The 25685-nt window shown below is 41.2% G+C and overlaps 1 protein-coding gene across 8 annotated transcripts in view; it reads left to right on the top strand.

Annotated features, from left to right (window-relative positions):
* Positions 1 to 25685, top strand: part of LOC100488564 (dysferlin) — a 204524-nt gene that overhangs the window by 165497 nt on the left and 13342 nt on the right. For all 8 annotated transcript variants that reach the window (XM_031895266.1, XM_031895263.1, XM_031895269.1 and 5 more), the window contains 8 exons: positions 1173 to 1312; positions 3152 to 3240; positions 4586 to 4681; positions 7013 to 7154; positions 10713 to 10812; positions 15104 to 15279; positions 20971 to 21080; positions 21168 to 21315. In XM_031895266.1, the coding sequence (XP_031751126.1) occupies positions 1173 to 1312; positions 3152 to 3240; positions 4586 to 4681; positions 7013 to 7154; positions 10713 to 10812; positions 15104 to 15279; positions 20971 to 21080; positions 21168 to 21315 (1001 nt within the window). The remainder of the gene's footprint in view (positions 1 to 1172; positions 1313 to 3151; positions 3241 to 4585; positions 4682 to 7012; positions 7155 to 10712; positions 10813 to 15103; positions 15280 to 20970; positions 21081 to 21167; positions 21316 to 25685) is intronic.

Here is a 25685-nt window from a genome sequence, read left to right as displayed (position 1 = left end):
TAGCTCGGTGCTGCTTTAGCTTTCCACCTGAGATATGTTTTACTTTCAGCAAGTTGATGTTTTTAGGGCATAGAAACAAGAGGTACAAGGCGTAACTACCTATACAGCAGACCCTGTGGGCTCAGGGGGGCTCGGGCGACATTGGGGGGTTCGGAGCAGTGTGGGCCTGGAGGAAGGTGGGGGAGGAGAGACTGTTTGCGCTGGGATCTCTCAAAAGATTTCTTCACGGGGGTCCCAGTGCGACCAAGGCTACTAAAAAATAATGTAAGAATGAAATAAACCCAATAGGGCTGTTCTGCCCCCAATAAGGGGTAATTATATCTTAGTTGGGATCAAGTACAGGTACTGTTTTATTATTACAGAGAAAAGGGAATCATTTAACCATGAAATAAACCCAATAGGGCTGTTCTGCCCCCAATAAGGGGTAATTATATCTTAGTTGGGATCAAGTACAGGTACTGTTTTATTATTACAGAGAAAAGGGAATCATTTAACCATTAAATAAACCCAATAGGACTGTTCTGCCCCAATAAGGGGTAATTATATCTTAGTTGGGATCAAGTACAGGTACTGTTTTATTATTACAGAGAAAAGGGAATCATTTAACCATTAAATAAACCCAATAGGACTGTTCTGCCCCAATAAGGGGTAATTATATCTTAGTTGGGATCAAGTACAGGTACTGTTTTATTATTACAGAGAAAAGGGAATCATTTAACCATTAAATAAACCCAATAGGGCTGTTCTGCCCCCAATAAGGGGTAATTATATCTTAGTTGGGATCAAGTACAGGTACTGTTTTATTATTACAGAGAAAAGGGAATCATTTAACCATTAAATAAACCCAATAGGGCTGTTCTGCCCCCAATAAGGGGTAATTATATCTTAGTTGGGATCAAGTACAGGTACTGTTTTATTATTACAGAGAAAAGGGAATCATTTAACCATTAAATAAACCCAATAGGGCTGTTCTTGTTTGGCCCCCCTGCAACCGCTGGGTCTGCTTCTTCTGTAGTTACGCTCCTGTATACAAATTAAAATATGATTTGTGATTTTTTTTGACACTTTGAATAGTGAACAGTGAACAGCCATTACATTGCATCTGCAGCAGCTTTTCTGACATATATCATTGGAATATTGTGATATGATTTTGGCTCATCTGTTTATTGCAGAAGACAGCAAGTTCCCTAACCCGCACCAGGGCCCGCCGGAGGAACGGCTCGCTCTACACGTACTGAGAAGGCAAGGCCTGGTGTGTGAGCATGTGGAGACCAGGGCCCTGTACAGCCCTTTGCAGCCGGATATAGAACAGGTACACAGGTTTTAGTGTTTATAAAACTGCAGGGCACCCACCCAGCCCCACAACAGCAGGAATCCCTCCGACGGCTCATACACAGAGCCTCTGCCATGATCAAAGGTAACTCTCACATTTCCTACCTCTAGTAAAACCAATCAACCACCCCAACATTCTCTTCAGCAATAGTGGCAAAAACAAACGTTTCTGTTCTCAAGGAAGTGTGAAATACCCCACTAAGTGAAAAGATATATATATGTATATATCCAAAAAAGACCAGCAACACCGAGGTATATTCCAAAAACAATCAATTGTGTATTAAAAACGCATGAACAGCCAACGTTACGTTTCGGTCCCCATCGGGACCTTTCTCAACAGGAGCACACCATCCAAAAGATCAGAGGCCCTGGGTGCTGGCAAAAAACTATAATAAAGAAGCAGAGAGCCGCACACACAGGGACTTTGCAAAAAGATAAAGCATTTATTGAAAAAGATCCGACCTTTCGAGCACCAACAGTGCTCTTCTTCAGGGTCAAAACCTGAAGAAGAGCACTGTTGGTGCTCGAAACGTCGGATCTTTTTCAATAAATGCTTTATCTTTTTGCAAAGTCCCTGTGTGTGCGGCTCTCTGCTTCTTTATATATATATATATATAGTCTTGTAAAGAATCGGCACTCACCAGTATCGGGGCAACGGCTGGGTGCTAACAAAAATAATGCATCAAACTCAACAGTAGAAAGCACTCACAGCTATAGCATCAATCAAGTCAGTGATTTATTTCAGCATACCATCTACACGTTTCGATCACCACAGGATCGTCATCAGAATCAGCATCATCTCCTGATCACGATCCTGTGGTGATCGAAACGCGTAGATGGTATGCTGAAATAAATCACTGACTTGATTGATGCTATAGCTGTGCTATAGAGTGCTTTCTACTGTTGAGTTTGAGATATATATATATATATATTTATTAATGGTGGATATCACCTTAATGAGCTTTTTGTGCAGAGGTAGCAGCATACTGTAAGTTGAGGTTTTCCAGGTAGAAATCCCATGGGTGTATTATAAGGCACCCGAGGGCCTGTGCCTAGGGCGGCCATTTTGGGGGGTGGTGCCTATATTTTCTTTTTTTATTTAGAAAAAATGCCCCCGGGGGGATGAGGGGGGTATGGGGTCTTGGGCTTTGCGCAATTTATGTCACACACATGATGTAGGGGCGTATTTAGGTCCGGTTCCTTGGGCAGCACAGGACCTAAATACGCCCCTGGGATATCCATTTGCTCATCTGTACTTGAAGGGCCAATTTTCAAGGGAAATGGATAAAGATAATATGAGTTTCTTATGGGGTAATGGTGCTGAATTAGGTTAGTACGGGCTGCATAAAAATATAAAAAATCAAGTAAATATCCTGTTATAAGAAGGTCATTGAGTTGTTTTCTCATTTCGAAGTTATGGTTAAAAAAAAGTTGAAGATCTGATATTTATTGAACCTGTGAACACTCAAATGTCAAAATTCGCCATTTAAAAGTTTGGGAGTTTCTATAGAAATCAATGGGAGTTGCCCTAGGCAAAGTCAGGCCGTATTTGCAAAGTTGAATTCTTCGTGTTTTTCGAGTTTTTAGAGCTTGTAAATGTGAAAAATTTGAGATGTTTGAGTTTTTTATGTGAATGAGTTTTCCTTAGTAGGGGTCTGGCAACTTTTCTGCAACTTTTTTCCTGCACAGGCTTTTTCAGTTCGGGCTTAGTAAATATCAGACATTTTAGTAAATCTGCCCCATATTACGTATGGGGGTTGGACTGTTGACAATACAGTATGCAAACTTGCACAAATTTCCTTCTCTTTCACCCCCCCAGGGAAAGCTGCAGATGTGGGTTGACTTGTTCCCCAAGTCCCTCGGTTCTCCCGGCCCTCCCTTTAATATAACCCCACGGAAAGCCAAACGGTGAGTGTTCTCTCTTGTGGTGGGAAAGCCATTCCCTGAGAATGATACTGAGAATGCCTAGAATGGATATCCTGAAGGCAAGTCAGACTGCTAACCCCCTGTTTGCAATGCCCAGCGTTCTCAGTCATCCAGTGATGGCTGTTTGGGTAAATATCTCCGTCATTGTAATCAAAATGTTTTCATTTGTATTTTTATATGGGTTGTTGGGCATTTTGTCTATGAACCTTTCCCTTTAAACAGTTTTTATTGGAATTTGTATCTGGGGCCCATTGGGGTTGCCACCCATCCCAGTTGCAAGCTCCTGCTCCCCCCTCCACTGGTGCCCACTGTTCTCAGAGGGGGTTGAGAGCCTGGGTTTGTGGGGGCCATAGGGCTCATAAAAGCTGGGGCCCACTGTTATTTCTTCCTGGTGGCCCTCTGGCCCAGTCCCAGCCCATACACATCCTTACATCACTTTTTATTATGGTTAGGGATGTAGCAAACCTCAAAAAAAAAAGTCCAAAAAGCGCGAATATTCGCAAACTTTGCAAACCCCATAGACTTCAATGGGAAGGCGAACTTTAAAACCTAGAAAAGCCATTTCTGGCCAGAAAACTGATTTTAAAGTTGTTTAAAGGGTGCCACGACCTGGACAGTGGCATGCAGGAGGGGGATCAAGGGCAAAAATTTCTCTGAAAAATACTTTGTTGACACAGCGTTGCGTAAAACCGCAAAGGCAGCTGGCAGACCTAGCAGAAATACACGGCGTTTTTTGCTATTTCGCACTATTAGCACCATGGAAACGGGATTTGCTTACACCAGTACTAGGCTGAAAAACGCCATGTGTGGCTTGTGCAGCGTTTTTAGGCCGAGAAAAAACGCAGAGAAAAAAACGCGGCGAACCCAAATTGCGAACATACGCGAAAAGTTCGCGAACTTCCGAACTTGCGAACACCCGATGTTCGCGCGAATTAGTTCGCTACATCTCTAATTATGGTCTCCACACACTGCCTATGACTTAAGCATTGTATTTTGTTATATTACACACTCAAAGAATGCCAAGCCTGTCTGTGTGTAGAGCTTTATGGATGGACACCCTTCCTATCCTCACTGTAGAAACTTGAAAATCCATTTCCAGGTTCAACACGTTCATTACAAGGGCCTGTTGAGATTGGTGCTGCCATTGAGTCTTCATATTGCATGTTAGGCGCGCTACCTATTTCATTTGACAGATGTTGGTAGATAGTTGAGCTAGATGAGTAGATAAAGCATCAGAAACATCAGAACCGATCTAGAACCTTCAACTTTTTAAAAAGCATTGACAGGATGAACGTTCTAGATCTTCATTTTGTTGTCCCCCATCAAGGTATTACTTGCGCTGTATCATCTGGAACACCAAAGATGTGATTCTGGATGATGTGAGCATCACAGGAGAGAAGATGAGTGATATCTATGTCAAGAGGTAAGTAAATATGAAGGAGTTCATGAACAGCCTGGACTGGTACTGGTCTCAGATGTCATGTATTTAACAATAACAACTATCAATGTAGTAGCCAAAGTTGCTTCTCCTATGGAGAATGGTCCACTGAAACAAAAATACCATCATTTTCATTGTTTCTGGTATTTCTAGTGTTTAAAAAAGATATCAGCCAATCACACGATGGTCTGATTACACAATTAATTTACACATTACCAGTTGGCTGCTGCCCCAAAACCAATGCTGTTTGTATTGAATTCCTGTATCGGGCCCTTAGGATGAAGTCTTATGAGATTATTGATGCCTGAGGCTCAAGTAGATTAAATGTCTTGTGTGAAGCATTCTGGGAAAAGTAACATGAATTCATAACTTCTCAAATTCTTTTTTTAATTAAATCATCCATACCTGTTATACATGGATTTAAAAATCTGAGCTGTCAATCATAAATTGGCTGCCCCGCCTCTATGCCTTTGGCATAGAGGCGGGGCAGCCAATTTATGATTGACAGCTCAGATTTTTAATTACAATTACTTTAACTTTACATACATCACTTCCTAGATATCACCTAGATGGCAAATGCATAAGATTTAGGGGTGACACAAAGCTTTGCCATAATAACAGTTCACACAAAATGGCGGCTGCCTGCTGGCTGTGACTGTAAATTCCAAGACTAAAGGGGAAAAAAAATTAAATAATTTATATACTGTAAGTTAAGTTTATTTTGCCTATCTAACATGATAGAAAAGGATTTGGAATTATTTCTTAGGGTGACAAGTCCCCTTTGAACCATCTTTCTTTTGATCTCAGGGAGCCTGCGTAATCTTTTGGTTAAAAAGATCATTAGATCAGGCCTTTGGTTTGTTGGTTATTTGGGAACTAGTCCCAGGGCCTGTTCCACATCTCTATGTATTTTCAGATGGGAGTCCTATACCAATTCCTTATACTTACGTCTTGAGCAGCTTACCCTTTTTGAAGAACAAGACTGGGGTGACCATGGTGGCTCGCTACTATTATTCCTAAATCCATCTCCATCTTTAATTTGCTAAATTTGACCTTTTATAAAATAAATAAGTTGCTGCTCCCTTAGTGCATTTCACTTTATTCCACGCTGGATCTAGCTGAATCTACCAAATCATTTTATAATGAGTAAATGCTCAGTTAGACTCAGTAAGCTCAGCTACATTTTTATATACAGAAAACATTCTAGGTAAGTGATCCCTAACACTGGCTCATAAGCAACATGTTGCCCACCACCAGTTGTTCCCCGTTGCCTCAGGCTTAAAAGCAAATGTTGGAGGCATCACAAAACAAGTGTACTGACATACGGAGTGTTCTGCAGGCTGGCAGTCAGTGCCTGTATTTGTAGCAAGGCCCAAAGGCCCAGGCCTAGGGTGGCACAGATTTAGGGATGGCATGCCGCCCAGCCATATCTGGACTTTGCTTACATCCGGAGCACTAAGGTCTAGGTGGGCTAGAGATTTCTCTGCGTCCTGACCCCAGTAGTCCATGATCTAAAAGGATGTGCTTGTGTGCAATCCTGGGGAGGGGGGGATGGGTGTGGCCAACAGGGGGAACGGACTTTGGGCACACAGGTTTGAAATCCAGCTGGCAGTCCCCATGTGGCTGCCAAATAGCCAATCACAGCCCTTGTTTGGCAAAAAAAAATTCTGATCCTCTGTTCTAGGCTATCACCAAGGTCATTAATAAGTGAGGGAATAGATCTGGGCATAGTAGTTTCACTAACTCTTCTGGTTCAGTAGAATATCTTCATATGAAAGCTTTTAATCGGAATTTTATAGCCCACTCTCCTGAGCGGAACAGCATCAAAACGCTTTAGCAATAATCCAGATCCAGGTACATTCCATCCACGGCCCTGCCTGGATCCCCGTTGCCGTTTATAGAGTTAATCAGAGCAGTTTAGCACGATGGGCCCAGTACAACAAACTATTGCAGTCAGAATAACCTTTGATTGCTCTTTTTCTAATGATCTCATTTTAAATATAGGGAGCTATTTATTTGTATTTATAGAATAAAATGGAGGAGAACAAATACCGCGTGGGGTTCAGCCAGAATACACCATCACCATCTGCCATCGGCTTGCAAGTCTTCCTTGTCACTTTCAGCTCTACTGTGAAATATATAGCGGCCTGGTTTACATTATGAGCCAGAAATGCGCTCGCACGTTTTCCATATCACTGCCATGACTCAAACGCAGGGAATGAGATGAAAGTGGTGTCTCCGTAGGTGCCTGTTCCACGTGTTGTAGAAATATATTTCCCCCACAATGAAAGGCGCTGTCCTGCTTTCTCTCCGTAGCTGGCTGATTGGCCATGAAGAAAATAAACAGAAGACAGATGTTCACTACAGGTCTATGGGAGGTGAAGGGAATTTTAACTGGCGGCTTGTGTTCCCTTTCGACTATCTTCCCGCGGAGCAGGTCTGCTCAGTGTCCAGAAAGGTACGAACGCTCTAGAACTCTGACACGTAGGCAAGACGACTGTCCCTACTCCGTACATACATATACAGGTATAGGACCAGTTATCCAGAATGCTCGGGACCAAGGGTATTCCAGATAAAGGGTCTTTCCATAATTTGGATCTCCATAGCTTAAGTCTACTAAAAAATTAATAAAACATTCATTAAACCCAATAGGATTGTTTTGCATCCAATAAGGGGTAATTATATCTTAGTTGGGATCAAGTACAGGTACTGTTTTATTATTACAGAGAAAAGGGAATCATTTAACCATTAAACCCAATAGGGCTGTTCTGCCCCAATAAGGGGTAATTATATCTTAGTTGGGATCAAGTACAGGTACTGTTTTATTATTACAGAGAAAAGGGAATCATTTAACCATGAAATAAACCCAATAGGGCTGTTCTGCCCCCAATAAGGGGTAATTATATCTTAGTTGGGATCAAGTACAGGTACTGTTTTATTATTACAGAGAAAAGGGAATCATTTAACCATGAAATAAACCCAATAGGGCTGTTCTGCCCCAATAAGGGGTAATTATATCTTAGTTGGGATCAAGTACAGGTACTGTTTTATTATTACAGAGAAAAGGGAATCATTTAACCATGAAATAAACCCAATAGGGCTGTTCTGCCCCAATAAGGGGTAATTATATCTTAGTTGGGATCAAGTACAGGTACTGTTTTATTATTACAGAGAAAAGGGAATCATTTAACCATGAAATAAACCCAATAGGGCTGTTCTGCCCCAATAAGGGGTAATTATATCTTAGTTGGGATCAAGTACAGGTACTGTTTTATTATTACAGAGAAAAGGGAATCATTTAACCATGAAATAAACCCAATAGGGCTGTTCTGCCCCCAATAAGGGGTAATTATATCTTAGTTGGGATCAAGTACAGGTACTGTTTTATTATTACAGAGAAAAGGGAATCATTTAACCATGAAATAAACCCAATAGGGCTGTTCTGCCCCCAATAAGGGGTAATTATATCTTAGTTGGGATCAAGTACAGGTACTGTTTTATTATTACAGAGAAAAGGGAATCATTTAACCATTAAATAAACCCAATAGGGTTGTTCTGCCCCCAATAAGGGGTAATTATATCTTAGCTGGGATCAATTACAAGGTACTGTTTTTTTAATAATTTGATTAAAATGGAGTCTATGGGAGACGGACTTTCTGTAATTCTGAGCTTTCTGGATAACAGGTTTCTGGGGGATCCCATACTTGTACGATAGCAATGGGTCCAGCGCTTATATCTTTGCTCTTGCCTTGTATTATATGTAGCGATGAGCGAATCTTTTCACCAGGCATGGATTCACAGCGAAATTCCGCATTTTGACATTGGTAAATGCATCCGTGAAACTGGCGCAAAAATTCACCTAGTGAAGGAAAAGTCACATTTGGGTCGAAAAAGTTGCGTGCGTTAAAAAAAAATCATGCAGTAGCCATGTTTCCCAAGATTTTCAACATTTCGCAAACTTTTCAGCAGTTTAAGGAATTTTTACGGTGAAGTGAAACGGGACAGATTCGCTCATCAATACAAATTATGGACATTGCTTTTTTAAAAGTCCCATTGATTTAAGGTATAGGGCCTGATTCACTAAAGTGCGATAAAAAATATCGCACGCTTTTTTGCGGTAAAAAAGACGCGATAATTTGCGTGCGATTCACCATAGTATTATCGCGTGCGATAAAAATTATCGCACGCTTTTTTGCGGTAAAAAAGACGCGATAATTTGCGTGCGATTCACCATAGTATTATCGCGTGCGAAAAATCGCCATTTTCGCATGGGGTATTTCTCGCGCTAGTTTTACCGCATGTGTTAATTTCCGCGCTGAAAAGAATACGATCGCATGATTCACTATAACTTTTGCGCGCTAAATATCGCATTCGGCTATGCGAAAATTAACACCTACTAGGCGAAAAATTATAGAAAAGTACAGTAAATGAGTTTTTGGCAATAAAATATGGACTTACAGTGTTATTTATTCAAGTCTGTGTTTCCCCTAGAGTGACGCAGCCGCCAGTTTGCAGCGAAATGTTCATTTTTAATACAGTAATTTTCCGCAAGTATTGGCGTGTATGGCTAACATGGCGTGCGTTCATTTGCGCGACTATTTCTATTTGGCTACAAGTGATGAAATGTTTCGCCAGGCATGGATTCGCAGTGAATTTTTGGACGTGCGTTGATTTTTTTTGCGGCGGATTTTTTCATGCGTTTCGCAAAACAATCCGCCAATGGCAAAACGCATGAAAAAATTCACCACGCAAAAATTCACCGCACATCCAAAAATTTATACAAGCGTCAAAAAATAATAGTCACGGCAACAATTTTTTTGCCCACACAACATTTTTGCCGTTTCGTGGATCTTTCTAAAGATTTGCTAATTTTTCACTAAAGAAACCAGAACACATTTGCTCATCACTAGTGGCTACTATTTAGAAGCATCTACTATTTATATGCTACTATTTATATGCTACCATTTGTATGCTACCATTTATATGCTACTATTTATATGCTACCATTTATATGCTACCATTTATATGCTACCATTTATATGCTACCATTTATATGCTACCATTTATATGCTACTATTTATATGCTACCATTTATATGCTACCATTTATATGCTACCATTTATATGCTACTATTTATATGCTACCATTTATATGCTACTATTTATATGCTACCATTTATATGCTACCATTTATATGCTACTATTTATATGCTACCATTTATATGCTACTATTTATATGCTACCATTTATATGTGGCTAATATTTATATACACCATTTATATGCGGCGACAATTTTTATACACTATTTCTATGCTACCATTCATATGCGGCGACTATTCGCGTAATTTAGCGCATGTACCGGCAAATACCGCATTGAAATAGTCTCTCGCGAGTTAAATAACGCATGCAATATCGCGCATAAAAAAGCGCAAGTATGCTTATAGTGAATCGTGCGAAAAATTGCCAAAATTCAGACGCGGTAAACATTTTAGCGCACACTAAAAATAGCGCACGTTTTATCGCCCATTAGTGAATCAGGCCCATAGTTTCCTTCGGCGACGATAGTCTGTGTGTGGATCGACAAGGCGACCGATATTGCAAAAGCTTTGGATATGGGTTGTCTCATCCATTGGTGAAAAAAAATCTGCGTTTAGGCTGCATCTCCCTCCGCTAAACACAATGATGCTGAAATCATAGGAAAAAAACACTGCATTGTGGGTAGAAAAATATGGCAACTGCACCCAAAATTGCACTTGTGGTCGTATATTTATATATAAAACACAATTTCATAGAGTATTATAAGCTTGACCTGAGCTCATCAGTAGGACTTATGTAGAAAAGGTATATAAAGACTCTCTGATATATAGAAATATTTTTTTTTTATTTATTTATTTATTTATTTTTTCAAGATATACATTTTAATTAAATCAAATATAAAATAAAATATATAATCAAATAAATATAAAGATATTTTTTTTACACTTACTTGATTCTTTTTTTTATTTACATTATTACAGGAGCATTTCTGGAGCCTCGACAAGACTGAGAATAAAATCCCTCCAAACCTCATTATACAGATATGGGACAACGATAAGTTCTCCTTCGATGACTATTTAGGTAAGGCTACTGCTTAGAACTCTGGGTCATGTTTGATGGAGTGTCTTGTCAATAGAAGAAATAGAAGATATGTATAGAAGGTAATAATATACCCTGATTTATAAACACTGGGAAAATTTGCACCTGAGCAGTAACCCATTGTAAGCAATTAGAAATAAGGATTCTTTCAGCCAACTACAGGTAAAACAATGAAAGCAAGCATCTGATTGGCTCACTGAGCTCTTCTATTATCCTTATATTTTATAGAACGTGTAACAATTGTTCCTATAGACTGTTAATGATATATACTAAAAGCACACTAGGGTTTTTATGTGTTTTTATTAAAAACTTCACAAGGATTAACAGAACTCAGACCGACATGCCGGCCAATAATTAGAAGTTATAACCAAAATTCACCCCCCCCAGTCCACTGGCCAAATGTCCCAATGAAGAACCTGATGGACAAAAGCAGTCTCAGTCCTGGGAAGAGTCTATGCCTTTGCCGTGGATTTCCGGAAGAGGACAATGGAAAATCAAAACTATTTACATCTTGTTGCTCCCGGGGGTCTGAAGGAGCAAAATCCAACATAGTGAGCTTGGCAGTCCAGAAAGCTCCAATCACACTAGGGACTAGGGCAGCGGTTCTTAACCTGTGGGTTGGGACCCCTTTGGGGGTTGAACGACCCTTTCACAGGGGTTGCCTAAACCATCGGAAAACACATATTTCCGATGGTCTTAGGAACTAATTTTATGGTTGGGGGTCACCACAACATGAGGAACTGTATTAAAGGGTCGTGGCATTAGGAAGGTTGGGAACCACTGGACTAGGGGGAGTTGTACAATGGGGTCACAGGTGTAAGAAGGTTCTAAGGTGATTCCTGCCAGGCCCTCCCTTCCCCCTTCCGACATCTTCTTCCTGCCTGTGTTTTCCCTCCCCACTCACAACTAGGAGGGCAGCTAGAGTGGAGGGAGTTCTTTGCCGCTATAGAAGAAGCAGACCCCATGGTTCCTGGCCATCACTGGACAAAGCCGTTGTAGGCTGTGTGCCACTGTAACTGCTGGAAAAGTTGAACACTCACCACTGAGTATCTGACCAAAAAATTCTTACAATCTACCCAAAATCACAAGAAGCTAAAAGAATGAGCCTCCACCTCTGCCTTCTTCTACTCTACTTATTGAGCCTTCTTCTCCCAACTGAGCCATTTGTCCCATGGATGGGTTGAGGTGTCCCATAGCTTCAGCTTTAGAGATGAATGATGTCTTTGTGTGACCAAAAAGAGTCACCTCTACCTGGGCACCCACAGAGCCTCTGGCTGAGGTTTGAACAAGGGGTGACAGTGTCTCGGACGGGGAAAAAAATTCTACCCAAAGTCCTGTTTAATGTTTCTGTACCTTGTTCTACAGTCAAGTTGAGTGAAGAAATAAATCTCAGGCTGGAAGTGGGCTCCATCCATCATGAAGTGTATAATCTGTATAGGTGTGTAGGAGTCTACGGCATGTTTATTGCTATTGAGCATAAATCTGCAGACTCAATGGGAAAGATCCACAGCAATCATAAAAGCAAGGAGTCTTCTGATGTGACATTGACTGCGGGCGAGTTTATTTTAGCTCAGGATGGAGGAGAGGGCTGCTTTATTGAAAATGTCTCCAGAAGCTTCTTTCATGGCTCTGCCAGCTTTTAACACGGTACGGTCACAGTCTTCCATGGAGAGACTGGTATTTTTATGGAAATCCTTGTGAATGGCATCCAGCAAAACATCTGGTTTATGTATAGAAGCTTATGTAAAGTTGCTTTGAGTCCGTACCAAGCAATCGATGCGGGAAAAATATCCAATGTTAATTCCAGGCGCAAATTATGTTAATTGAGATTTCTATAAACAATGGCATCACTGCTTCCTCCCTGTTTTTCCAACAGACTTTTATCGTTTCAATGTTTCCCACTCAGCACGAAGGGGGGGAAGAAAAAAAAATCCCAGTTTATAAATTAGCTCCTTTGTTACACTCCGTGGATCCGACCAAGAAAGTAAAAAGACAAAAACAGTGAGATCCTTATGTTCCTTCCAAATCTAATTAGGGATAATCTTTTTAGAACGAAGTGCATATCGTTTTGCTCAGGGCTGTCGACCGCAATGCGTCCGAGGGCCCCTTAGGAGATTTCCAAAATGGGATGTTATGAGATTAATTAGTTTGTGGATTTTCCCCTCAGTTCTTGAAGTGCTTGCCATTGATCCGGTCCAGGTATTGGTTGGTCCAGTAGAGATATTATATGAAGTGTTTTCAACATAACCCATACATCTACAGTGTTCAGTGTTACTTCAAAGTGGGCAGAGAAGGTAGTGGAGTCTTTAAACGATCAACACAACAATTCCGGGGGTGTAAAATAGTGGCCGGGTAAGTATTGCTACAGTTGAGCAGTGGAAGGGTCCAATTTAACCTAGCAACCAAGCAATGGTTTGAAAGTAAGACAGAAATGGGAATAGAGCAGGGCCTAAACAGAAAGATAAGTAATAAAAATGAATAATAGCCTTGACAGAGCAATCGTTTTTGGCTGCCGGGGTCAGTGACCCCCGTTTGAAAGCTGGAAAGAGTCAGAACAGAAAAGCAAATATCACTCCAACTTGCAGCGCAGCAGTAAAGTGTGCCTGAGTCTGAGCTTTCAGAAGGAGCCAGCCCTACACATTAGAACTACTTTCAGCTAACCTATTGTTTCTCCTAATCCCATGTAACTGGAGGAGTCCCAAGCCGGACTTGGATTTCTTACTATTGAGTGCTATTCTGATACCTACTGGGAGCTGCTATCTTGCTCCCTTCCCATTGTTCTGCTGATCGGCTGCTGGGGGAGGGGGGGGGGAATCACTCCAACTTGCAGCGCAGCATTAAATTGAGACTGAAGTTTATCAGAGCACAGGTCACATGGCTGTGGCACCCTGGGAAATGAAGAATATGGCTAGTCCTGTAGAAGTCAGTGGGCAGCTGTCCCATTTCCAACTGGAAGATCTTCTTTTGCTTCATGGTATTAGAGGTTTTTGGATTTTTTGGATGCTTCATTCATGAAAAAACTAGAAAAATGTGTGTTTTTCAAATTTTTGGTGTTTTTTAATAACCATGCTTTTTAAAGGGGGTGGATCTTCATTTTTTTGTTTTTGAATGTTTGCCTTCTTTGCTTCTTTGCAGCTTTCACACTCTTGCTCTGTGAGGCTACAGTTTTATTGTTATTGTTGCTTTTTGTAATTTTATTTTCTATTCAGGCCCCTCTCCTATTAATATACCAGTCTCTCATCTAAACCACTCCCTGTTTGCTAAGGTAACTTGGACCCTAGCAACCGAATAACTAGGGATGCACTGAATCCCGTATTTGGTTCAGGATTCGGCTTTTTTTTAAGGATTCGGTTTTGTCCGAATCCGCGGTCCTAACCGAATTGAATCCAAATCCGAATTAGCATAAATTAGCATATGCTAATTAGCAGTCGGAAAGAGTTAAACGGTCAGGTGAAAACAGCAATTTTTAACCCCTTCAGATCCTAATTACCCATATGTTAATTAGGATTCGGATTCGGTTCGAGATTCAGCTGAATCCTTCAGAGTGGGTTCAGACGAACCCCATAAAGTGGGTTCGGTGCATCCCTACAAATAACTGCTGAAACTCCAAACTGGAGATAACTGAAATAACTAAACAATGAAGACCAATTGCAAATTGTCCCAGAAATTTACTCTCTCAAAGGTGAACAACCCCTTTAAAAAAGCTGTTTTAATAAATCACTTGGCATCTGAGGTTTTAGTTGAAAAGTCGTGGTTTCGAAAAACCACAAAAATGTTGATAAATGGGCCTTTAGGACATGAGGAAAACATAATTAGTGCCATGATGTGCAGACGTTGATGAGCTCTATAAGACTTGGGCACTATGGAAACTCCTAGGGTGTAGGGCACGGGGCCATGTTTAGTGAGATCCTAATGGAAAACTAAAGACCTAGGGATTATATTACCAACTGGGGGGGTTGGAAGTTTTCATTATAACACAAGAGAAACAACGTTTGTGCAAAGGCTCCCGCGTGCGTTGGTTCCAACATTGCGCTCATTTACGCTCAAACAGTCTTCTTGTTTATTGAATGGGAGTGTGAATCGTTAGCTCTGTGCTAATGACCTTTAGCCGAAGACTTCATTGTGTTTTGTTGCCCACACAACCTATAAAATGGCCTTTATGTCTCACATATGAGTTCTGAATGTTGTAGAAGGCAGCACTACTTACCAATAATTACGAATGCTGGTGGTTGATTGGGGCTAAACAAACAACTGCTCTTTACTTTCCTTCCAGGTTCCGTGCAGCTGGACCTCAACCGGATGCCACGACCTGCCAAAACGGCGGAGAAGTGCAGGCTGGACCTGCTGGATGAGGTGGAGTCTGCAAATCACTGCTCCTTGTTTGAGCAGAAGACAGTCAAGGGATGGTGGCCGTGTGTAGGGCAGGAGGGGGACGAGAAGATTCTGGCTGTAAGCACTTCTTAATTCTTTCTACTTATAGGTATCTTTATAGCAGTGATCCCCAACCAGTGGCTTGGAGGAAACCTGTTGCTCCCCAACCCCTTGGATGTTGCTCTCAGCGCCCCCAAACCAGGGAGTTATTTTTGAATTCCTGACTTGGGGGCAAGTTTTGGTTGAATAAAAACAAGATTTCCTGCCAAATAAAGCCCCTGTAAGCTGGGGGGCCGGAGACAAGGGGAAATGTTTGCTCATTTTTGTTACCCATTATATCAGTAATGTGCCATGAACAATAACCTAGCAGAAAATACATTCTTCATATGGTCATCAGTCACTGCCTCTGTGTGCTCCAAGTAGGCCAAATTGCTTATTCAAATCTTGGCATTTATCTACAATCACCCCAACTCTGACAGTCTAACCTCATAGTTTAACCCTTCCATCCCCTTTACCAGTTTAGTTGCAGTCTCTGCACTCTCTCCAGCTCATTAATATCCTTCTTAAGGACTGGAGCCCAAAACTGCCCCCCATACTCAGGGTGAGGCCTTACCAGGGACCTATAAAGGGGCAAAATTATGTTCTCATCCCTTGAGTCAATGCCCTTTTTTATACAAGACAGCACTTTATTTGCTTTAGTAGCCACAGAATGACACTGCCTGGCATTAGACAACTTGTTATCTACAAAAACCCCTAGATCCTTCTCCATTAAGGATCCCCCCAACAAACTACTATTTAATGTGTAACTTGCATTTATATTATTTCTACCAAAGTGCATAACTTTGCACTTATCAACATTGAACCTCATTTTCCAGTTTGCTGCCCAGTTTTCCAATTTTGCCAAATCGCTCTGCAAAGCGGCAGCATCCTGCATGGAACTTATAGTTTTGCACAATTTAGTGTCATCAGCAAAAATAGAAACAGTACTGTCTATGCCCACCTCCAGGTCATTAATAAACAAGTTAAAAAGCAAAGGCCCAAGGACTGACCCCTGCGGTACCCACTAACCACACTGGCCCAATTAGAAAATGTTCCATTTACCACCACTCTGTGTAATCTATCCTTCAGCCAGTTCTCTATCCAATTACAAATATTATGTTCTAGGCCAATATTCCTTAATTTGATCATTAACCTTCTGTGAGGTACTGTATCAAACGCTTTAGCAAAGTCCAAGTAGATGACATCAACTGCCATTCCAGCATCGAGGTTCCTGCTCACCTCCCCATAAAAGGCGACTAAATTAGTCTGGCAAGATCTGTTACGCATAAAACCATGTGGCACAAACTAATAGTATTGTGAACTGCAATGTATTCAAGTACCCTATCCCTTATTACCCCTTCCAGAAGCTTTACCACCGGATAAAGCAAGGTGGGTTTTATCTGGTCTCACAATCACTGTAGTTTCTCTTTGCTTGGATTAGCTAGTAACCAGAGAAGAGATGGGCACAGGAGTATAGAAGGGCAAAAATTTGCCATTGAGCCCCATGATCACTACTGACCCATAAGTGCAGTTCCCCCCATTAAAGCCAACCTAGCAAACCAACTTGGCCTGTAGGACAGCAGCTCCTGAGCAGCCCATGTATTTCAGCTTTGGCAAAACATGTGGGACCCATATTGTATGTTACACATCCCCTTTAGCTACGGAACCATTAACGATGATTTTTCTTGTTTTTTTTTATTTCCCTTTCACACATTTATTATAACACTGCATGTTTTATTCTTCCTGTACTTTTCTCCCCCCCCCCCATTTTTATTTCATGTTCATCTTTTTCCGTTGCCATATTTTCTAATTGCAGGGGTTTTAAAATGAATTCCAGGGACAGTCTGATCCCTTGGCCGGCACTTCAGAGCCCCGTGCTATTGTACTAAGTACCCAGCGCCTGGAACCAATAGGAAACACATTGACATGTGGAACTGGGCGACTACTTTACCTAGAATTACAGAACTCATTCAGATAAGGGATTAGGGCAGGGCAGACAAATAATGTTCTTTAGACTCTGGGGGCAAATTTGTCTTTTCACTATTAATAGAATTTTGCAGGTAATATGTTTATTGTGTAAAATACAATTAACTGAATATATCAATTGTCTGATATAAAAACTAGTAAAATAGATGCGCACCGGAACTGTTATTACAGGCATGGGACCCATTATCCAGAATGCTCGGGACCTGGGGTTTTCTGGATAAGGGTTCTTATTATTTAAACAGTAAATAAACCCAATAGGATTGTTCTGCCCCCAATAAGGGGTAATTATATCTTAGTTGGGATCAAGTACAGGTACTGTTTTATTATTACAGAGAAAAGGGAATCATTTAACCATGAAATAAACCCAATAGGGCTGTTCTGCCCCAATAAGGGGTAATTATATCTTAGTTGGGATCAAGTACAGGTACTGTTTTATTATTACAGAGAAAAGGGAATCATTTAACCATGAAATAAACCCAATAGGGCTGTTCTGCCCCCAATAAGGGGTAATTATATCTTAGTTAGGATCAAGTACAGGTACTGTTTTATTATTACAGAGAAAAGGGAATCATTTAACCATGAAATAAACCCAATAGGGCTGTTCTGCCCCCAATAAGGGGTAATTATTTCTTAGTTGGGATCAAGTACAGGTACTGTTTTATTATTACAGAGAAAAGGGAATCATTTAACCATGAAATAAACCCAATAGGGCTGTTCTGCCCCAATAAGGGGTAATTATATCTTAGTTGGGATCAAGTACAGGTACTGTTTTATTATTACAGAGAAAAGGGAATCATTTAACCATTAAATAAACCCAATAGGGCTGTTCTGCCCCCAATAAGGGATAATTATATCTTAGTTGGGATCAAGTACAGGTACTGTTTTATTATTACAGAGAAAAGGGAATCATTTAACCATTAAATAAACCCAATAGGGCTGTTCTGCCCCCAATAAGGGATAATTATATCTTAGTTGGGATCAAGTACAGGTACTGTTTTATTATTACAGAGAAAAGGGAATCATTTAACCATTAAATAAACCCAATAGGGCTGTTCTGCCCCAATAAGGGGTAATTATATCTTAGTTGGGATCAAGTACAGGTACTGTTTTATTATTACAGAGAAAAGGGAATCATTTAACCATTAAATAAACCCAATAGGGCTGTTCTGCCCCAATAAGGGGTAATTATATCTTAGTTGGGATCAAGTACAGGTACTGTTTTATTATTACAGAGAAAAGGGTATCATTTAACCATTAAATAACCCCAATAGGGCTGTTCTGCCCCCAATAAGGGGTAATTATATCTTAGTTGGGATCAAGTACAGGTACTGTTTTATTATTACAGAGAAAAGGGAATCATTTAACCATGAAATAAACCCAATAGGGCTGTTCTGCCCCCAATAAGGGGTAATTATATCTTAGTTGGGATCAAATATACAGTAGGTACAGTTTTATTATTACAGAGAAAAGGAAATCATCATCAAAAACGCAGTTCCCAGTGGGGGGAGCAGGAGAAATGGCTGGGTCAGCGGGGGCTGCAGGGCACACTAGGGCCAAGGTCCACCAGGTTTTTTCCTGGTTTCCCACTGGCCCAGTCCGATCCTGCGGGGAGCCTTATATAAGAGCAACATTTACTTTTGGCTTTGCACGTATTTAGTTCATCTTGATAGCATTTCAGACCCATATAAACACACGAAACCCCAAGCAGTTCATCTTGAGCATCCTCCGAGAACTAACCAAGACCAAACCTGAGTCTCGGCGCCAGCAATTCTTTTCTTTTTTGAAACAAAAAAAAAAACCTAAAACCCTGTATATTATCTAAAAACAGGCTTCGTTGGGCACGGGACCCGCACTGAAAACTGTTTTTGGCATCATTAGCGCTCGCAGTTTCCATTTAATCAGGAGATATTGGCAGTTTTTTTTCAACTTGTTTCATAGCATAAAAAAACAATATTGTGACAGAAGGCAGAGATCTCTTGGAAAGCCAGTTAATATACCCAAATATTTTGTGATTCCAATCAGAAATATGAGTCATACAATATGTTGGAAGAGGTACAGATAGTGCGCGTTCCAAGCGCCGAGGTCTGGGCTGATTGGATGTGAAGTGCCTGGTAGAACTGATGGCTGTAATGGGAATCTTTGGATTGTTGTGATACAAGACAGGGTGCCTTGCGTTCTACATCGGCAGGAATAACAGACGCCCTTCTGTACAACAGGAGTCATCCAGTTGGTCTGGGATTGGGTTTACTATGAACAATACAGTCTGGGCCTTTTGGGTGGAAGGAAACACTAAATTAAGTAATTCCATTGTTGCCATTGCAATTTTCGTGTTGTGTGTATATATTATCTTTTGCCGATTTTCGGGGTGGAAATCTCTTAGGGCAGGGGTGGGCAAACTTTTTGGCTCAGGGGCCATATTGACTTACAGACGGGCCGGGCCAGCGCTACGCGGTTTGCGCTTGTCAGTCCCCAGGCGCCAAGTCTCGTGTGATGAGACTTGCGGAGTCCGGATTAAAAAGACAAACAGGCTGGACGTGGCCCGCGGGCCATAGTTTGCCCACCCCTGTCTTAGGGGCTATTGGGGTAAAGAATAAAGATTGTTTACTACTCAAACATGTTCGTAAGTCCAGGGACTGGCGTAGGGAATAAATAGGGTGGGTTCAGGGCCGTGGCCTTAATAGGAACACAGTTACAGTGAAACCGCAATTTCACATCCCCTGATATTACGTTTTATCTTATTTGATCCTGTTTTTGTGATCTAATTAATATTTTTTTGGGGTTACTCTAAAAAATGTAAAAATGTAAAATGGGCTTCTACTGTAAAGGGGTAAAGTCATAAAGGGTATTTTGATGTTTTCAGGTGGGGGCTATCTTGGGAACCCGTGTCAGTATTTCTTTCTGGAGCAATTTCTATAGACAGTACCAGTGGGCTCCCATTCATATAGGGCAGGGATCCCCAACCATTCTTACTCACGAGCCACAGTCAAATGTAAAAAGACTTGGGGGTGTCTTTACTAAGATTGGATTGGAGATTAAATATCTCCAGTAATGTTGCCCATAGCAACCAATCAGCAATAAGATTTGAACAGCCACCTATAAGTTAAGAATCAAAAGCAAAGACCTAATTGGTTGCTACAGGCAACATCACCAGTGATATTTATCTCAAGTCTTAGTAAACACGCCCCTTGGAGAGCAACACAAACACCATAAAAGTTCATGGAGGAGCCAAATAAGGGCTGTGATTGGCTATTAGGGGCCTCTATGCACACTATCAGCTTACAGGGGCTTTATTTGGTAGGAAATCTTGTTTTTATTCAACCAAAACTTGCCCCCAAGTCAGGAATTCAAAAATAACTCCCTGGTTTGGGGGCACTGAGAGCAACACCCAAGGGGTTGGGGAGCAACATGTGACCCCTGAGCCACTGGTTGGGGATCACTGAGTTTCCAGAGGGTTCCAAACCAATAGACCAAAGCAACTTCAATTACCTTGGTCTGAATATATGAAAAGTCACCGGGGGTCATTTATCAACACTGGGAAAATTCGCCCTTGGGTAGTAACCAATGACAACCAATGAAATTGTTGCAGTCATTGTTCTACATGCAGCTGGCTGAAAAAAAGCCAACCACTGATTGGTTGCTATGGGTTACTTCCCATGGCCAAATTTGCCCAGTGTTGATAAAAGAGCCCCACTGTGTTGTGAAAGCCCATCCTTGATTGTTTATGTATTCCATTGTGTCTTTCAGGGAAAAGTGGAAATTACTTTAGAGATTGTAAATGAACAGGAACATGATGAGAGACCGGCCGGGATTGGTCGAGATGAGCCAAATATGAACCCAAGACTTGAAGACCCAAAGTAAGGACTAAAACTATTAGTCAATGTTACAGAAGTGGGAGCTCACCAGGGCCCTGTGATAAAACGAAATATTTTATTTGATTTTAGGCGCCCAGAAACCTCGTTCCTCTGGTTCACTTCCCCGTACAAGACCCTGAAGTACATCCTGTGGAGGAGATACAAGTGGCTCATCCTTGTCTTCTTCCTTCTATTCATCCTACTGCTCTTCCTCGGAATCTTCCTGTATTCCTTCCCGGTAAGTACTATTAGTAATATATATTTACTTTTTATCATTATTATGAGACAGGAAAGAATCAGATCAAGAACAGGGCTGTGTTTCCAATTAAAAGAAAACTATACCCCCAAAATGAATACTTAACCAAAAGGTGATATTTATATCATATTAAGTGGCCTTATAAAGAATTATATATATATATATCAGTAAATATTGCCCTTCTACATCTTTTCCCTTGGGCCGCCATTTTGTGCTCCCTCAGAGATCAGCTGACAGGAAATAATGCAGCTCTAACTGTAACAGGAAGTAGTGTGGGAGCAAAAGGCAGAACTCTGCCCATTCATTGGCTATTATTATTATAGACAGAGTATTGGCTGTTGAATATCCCATAAAAACCCCCTTGTTCCTACCCTCTGATAGGGAATAACTATTTGTAATCAATACAATCCTATGAAGTGAAAGTCCAATGCCTCTTCCATATGTCTCACCTTTCTGTGGCTAGTTCCTATAGAACTGCCTGAGGCTTTTAAGACATAAGTACAATCATGCTAAAGCCACTAATAGCCCTCTTGGTAAGGTGCCAGTTATTTATATGAATATACAGTATAAATACATCTAAAACAATATAAACTCTTCTTATATCGCCAAGCTTAGCTTTAGGGAGAAGGTATCTATATAGGGAGGGGTATCTATTTAGGGAGAAGGTATCTATATAGGGAGGGATATCTATTTAGGGAGAAGGTATCTATATAGGGAGGGGTATCTATTTAGGGAGAAGGTATCTATATAGGGAGGAGGTATCTATATAGGGAGGAGGTATCTATTTAGGGAGAAGGTATCTATATAGGGAGGGGTATCTATTTAGGGAGAAGGTATCTATATAGGGAGGGGTATCTATTTAGGGAGAAGGTATCTATATAGGGAGGGGTATCTATTTAGGGAGAAAGTATCTATATAGAGAGGGGGTATCTATTTAGGGAGAAGGTATCTATATAGGGAGGGATATCTATTTAGGGAGAAGGTATCTATATAGGGAGGGGGTATTTATTTAGGGAGAAGGTATCTATATAGGGAGGAGGTATCTATTTAGGGAGAAGGTATCTATATAGGGAGGGGTATCTATTTAGGGAGAAGGTATCTATATAGGGAGGGGTATCTATTTAGGGAGAAAGTATCTATATAGAGAGGGGGTATCTATTTAGGGAGAAGGTATCTATATAGGGAGGGATATCTATTTAGGGAGAAGGTATCTATATAGGGAGGGGGTATTTATTTAGGGAGAAGGTATCTATATAGGGAAGGGGTATCAATTTAGGGAGAAGGTATCTATATAGAGAGGGGGTATCTATTTAGGGAGAAGGTATCTATATAGGGAGGGGTATCTATTTAGGGAGAAGGTATCTATATAGGGAGGGGGTATCTATTCAGGGAGAAGGTATCTATATAGGGAGGGGTATCTATTCAGGGAGAAGGTATCTATATAGGGAGGGGGTAACTATTTAGTGAGAAGGTATCTATATAGAGAGGGGGTATCTATTTAGGGAGAAGGTATCTATATAGGGAAGGGGTATCAATTTAGGGAGAAGGTATCTATATAGAGAGGGGGTATCTATTTAGGGAGAAGGTATCTATATAGGGAGAAGGTATCTATATAGAGAGGGGGTATCTATTTAGGGAGAAGATATCTATATAGGGAGGGGTATCTATTCAGGGAGAAGGTATCTATATAGGGAGGGGGTATCTATTTAGGGAGAAGGTATCTATATAGGGAAGGGGTATCAATTTAGGGAGAAGGTATCTATATAGAGAGGGGGTATCTATTTAGGGAGAAGGTATCTATATAGGGAGGGGTATCTATTCAGGGAGAAGGTATCTATATAGGGAGGGGTATCTATTTAGGGAGAAGGTATCTATATAGAGAGGGGGTATCTATTTAGGGAGAAGGTATCTATATAGGGAGGGGTATCTATTCAGGGAGAAGGTATCTATATAGGGAGGGGTATCTATTTAGGGAGAAGGTATCTATATAGGGAGGGAGTATCTATTTAGGGAGAAGGTATCTATATAGGGAGGGAGTATCTATTTAGGGAGAAGGTATCTATATAGGGAGGGAGTATCTATTTAGGGAGAAGGTATCTATATAGGGAGGGGGTATCTATTTGGGGAGAAGGTATCTATATAGGGAGGGGTATCTATTTAGGGAGAAGGTATCTATATAGAGAGGGGGTATCTATTTAGGGAGAAGGTATCTATATAGGGAGGGGTATCTATTCAGGGAGAAGGTATCTATATAGGGAGGGGTATCTATTTAGGGAGAAGGTATCTATATAGGGAGGGAGTATCTATTTAGGGAGAAGGTATCTATATAGGGAGGGGGTATCTATTTAGGGAGAAGGTATCTATATAGGGAGGGAGTATCTATTTAGGGAGAAGGTATCTATATAGGGAGGGGGTATCTATTTGGGGAGAAGGTATCTATATAGGGAGGGGTATCTATTTGGGGAGAAGGTATCTATATAGGGAGAAGGTATCTATTTGGGGAGAAGGTATCTATATAGGGAGGGAGTATCTATTTAGGGAGAAGGTATCTATATAGGGAGGGGGTATCTATTTGGGGAGAAGGTATCTATATAGGGAGAAGGTATCTATTTGGGGAGAAGGTATCTATATAGGGAGGGAGTATCTATTTAGGGAGAAGGTATCTATATAGGGAGGGGGTATCTATTTGGGGAGAAGGTATCTATATAGGGAGAAGGTATCTATTTGGGGAGAAGGTATCTATATAGGGAGGGAGTATCTATTTAGGGAGAAGGTATCTATATAGGGAGGGGTATCTATTTAGGGAGAAGGTATCTATATAGGGAGAAGGTATCTATTTGGGGAGAAGGTATCTATATAGGGAGGGAGTATCTATTTAGGGAGAAGGTATCTATATAGGGAGGGGGTATCTATTTGGGGAGAAGGTATCTATATAGGGAGGGGGTATCTATTTGGGGAGAAGGTATCTATATAGGGAGAAGGTATCTATTTGGGGAGAAGGTATCTATATAGGGAGGGAGTATCTATTTAGGGAGAAGGTATCTATATAGGGAGGGGGTATCTATTTGGGGAGAAGGTATCTATATAGGGAGGGAGTATCTATTTAGGGAGAAGGTATCTATATAGGGAAGGGGTATCTATTTGGGGAGAAGGTATCTATATAGGGAGGGGGTATCTATTTGGGGAGAAGGTATCTATATAGGGAGGGGTATCTATTTGGGGAGAAGGTATCTATATAGGGAGGGGGTATGTATTTGGGGAGAAGGTATCTATATAGGGAGGGGGTATCTATTTGGGGAGAAGGTATCTATATAGGGAGGGGGTATCTATTTAGGGAGAAGGTATCTATATAGGGAGGGGGTATCTATTTGGGGAGAAGGTATCTATATAGGGAGGGGGTATTTATTTGGGGAGAAGGTATCTATATAGGGATGGGGTTTATGGAGGGGGTATCTCATCCCTCCAGAATAAATGTTAATAACAAAAACTTGATTCTGATTCCCAGGGAGGGCAGATTTCGCTGTACGTGTATAAAGTGTATAATATAAAAGCCCCAGGCCGGCCTATTGAAGGCAATGGTGGCTGGATGCAGTATCATTACACAGTGGCAATATCTGGGCTGCTCTCCAGCCGCCGGTACCACCCACTGTAATGGCTCTCTCACACTGGGTATTTTGGACGGCACTCAGGAGGCGTAATGCGAGGCCCTTCATATTAATTTACCATACTTAGATCATGGCAGCGCTCGCCTAAGTGCGAAGGTTTTACTGCGAGCCCTTTGAATTTATTTGATTTGAGTTTTTTTTGACTGCAGGCTGTGTTTATTAATGAAATGGATAATATAAATTCTTGGGATTTATGAGGTCATATATTTCTCTCTGTTTGTTCTGCTTGACTTGCATTTGGTATTTTGGTAGTAACATGTCAACACTATTGCGTTTTATTGCAAGGGAACATTTTATTAACCGCTTATATATTAAAGGCCTCCTTGCAATTCAGTGCAGCCTGGCTGTGCCCCCCAGTAGGTCACTATGCAGCCTGCCATGGCCCTGTATCCCCTATAACGGTCCCCCTGTAGCACACCCTATACCGGCCCCCCTGTAGCGCATCCTATAACGGCCCCCCTGTAGCGCATCCTATAATTGTCCACCTGTAGCGCATCCTATAACGGCCCCCCTGTAGCGCATCCTATAATGGTCCCCCTGTAGCGCACCCTATAACGGCCCCCCTGTAGCGCATCCTATAACGGCCCCCCTGTAGCGCATCCTATAATGGTCCACCTGTAGCGCATCCTATAACGGCCCCCCTGTAGCGCATCCTATAACGGCCCCCCTGTAGCGCACCCTATAACG

Source organism: Xenopus tropicalis, chromosome 1 (genome assembly GCF_000004195.4).
Source record: "Xenopus tropicalis strain Nigerian chromosome 1, UCB_Xtro_10.0, whole genome shotgun sequence".
Taxonomy (NCBI): Eukaryota; Metazoa; Chordata; class Amphibia; order Anura; family Pipidae; genus Xenopus; species Xenopus tropicalis.
This window is presented reverse-complemented; position numbering and strand designations above follow the sequence as displayed.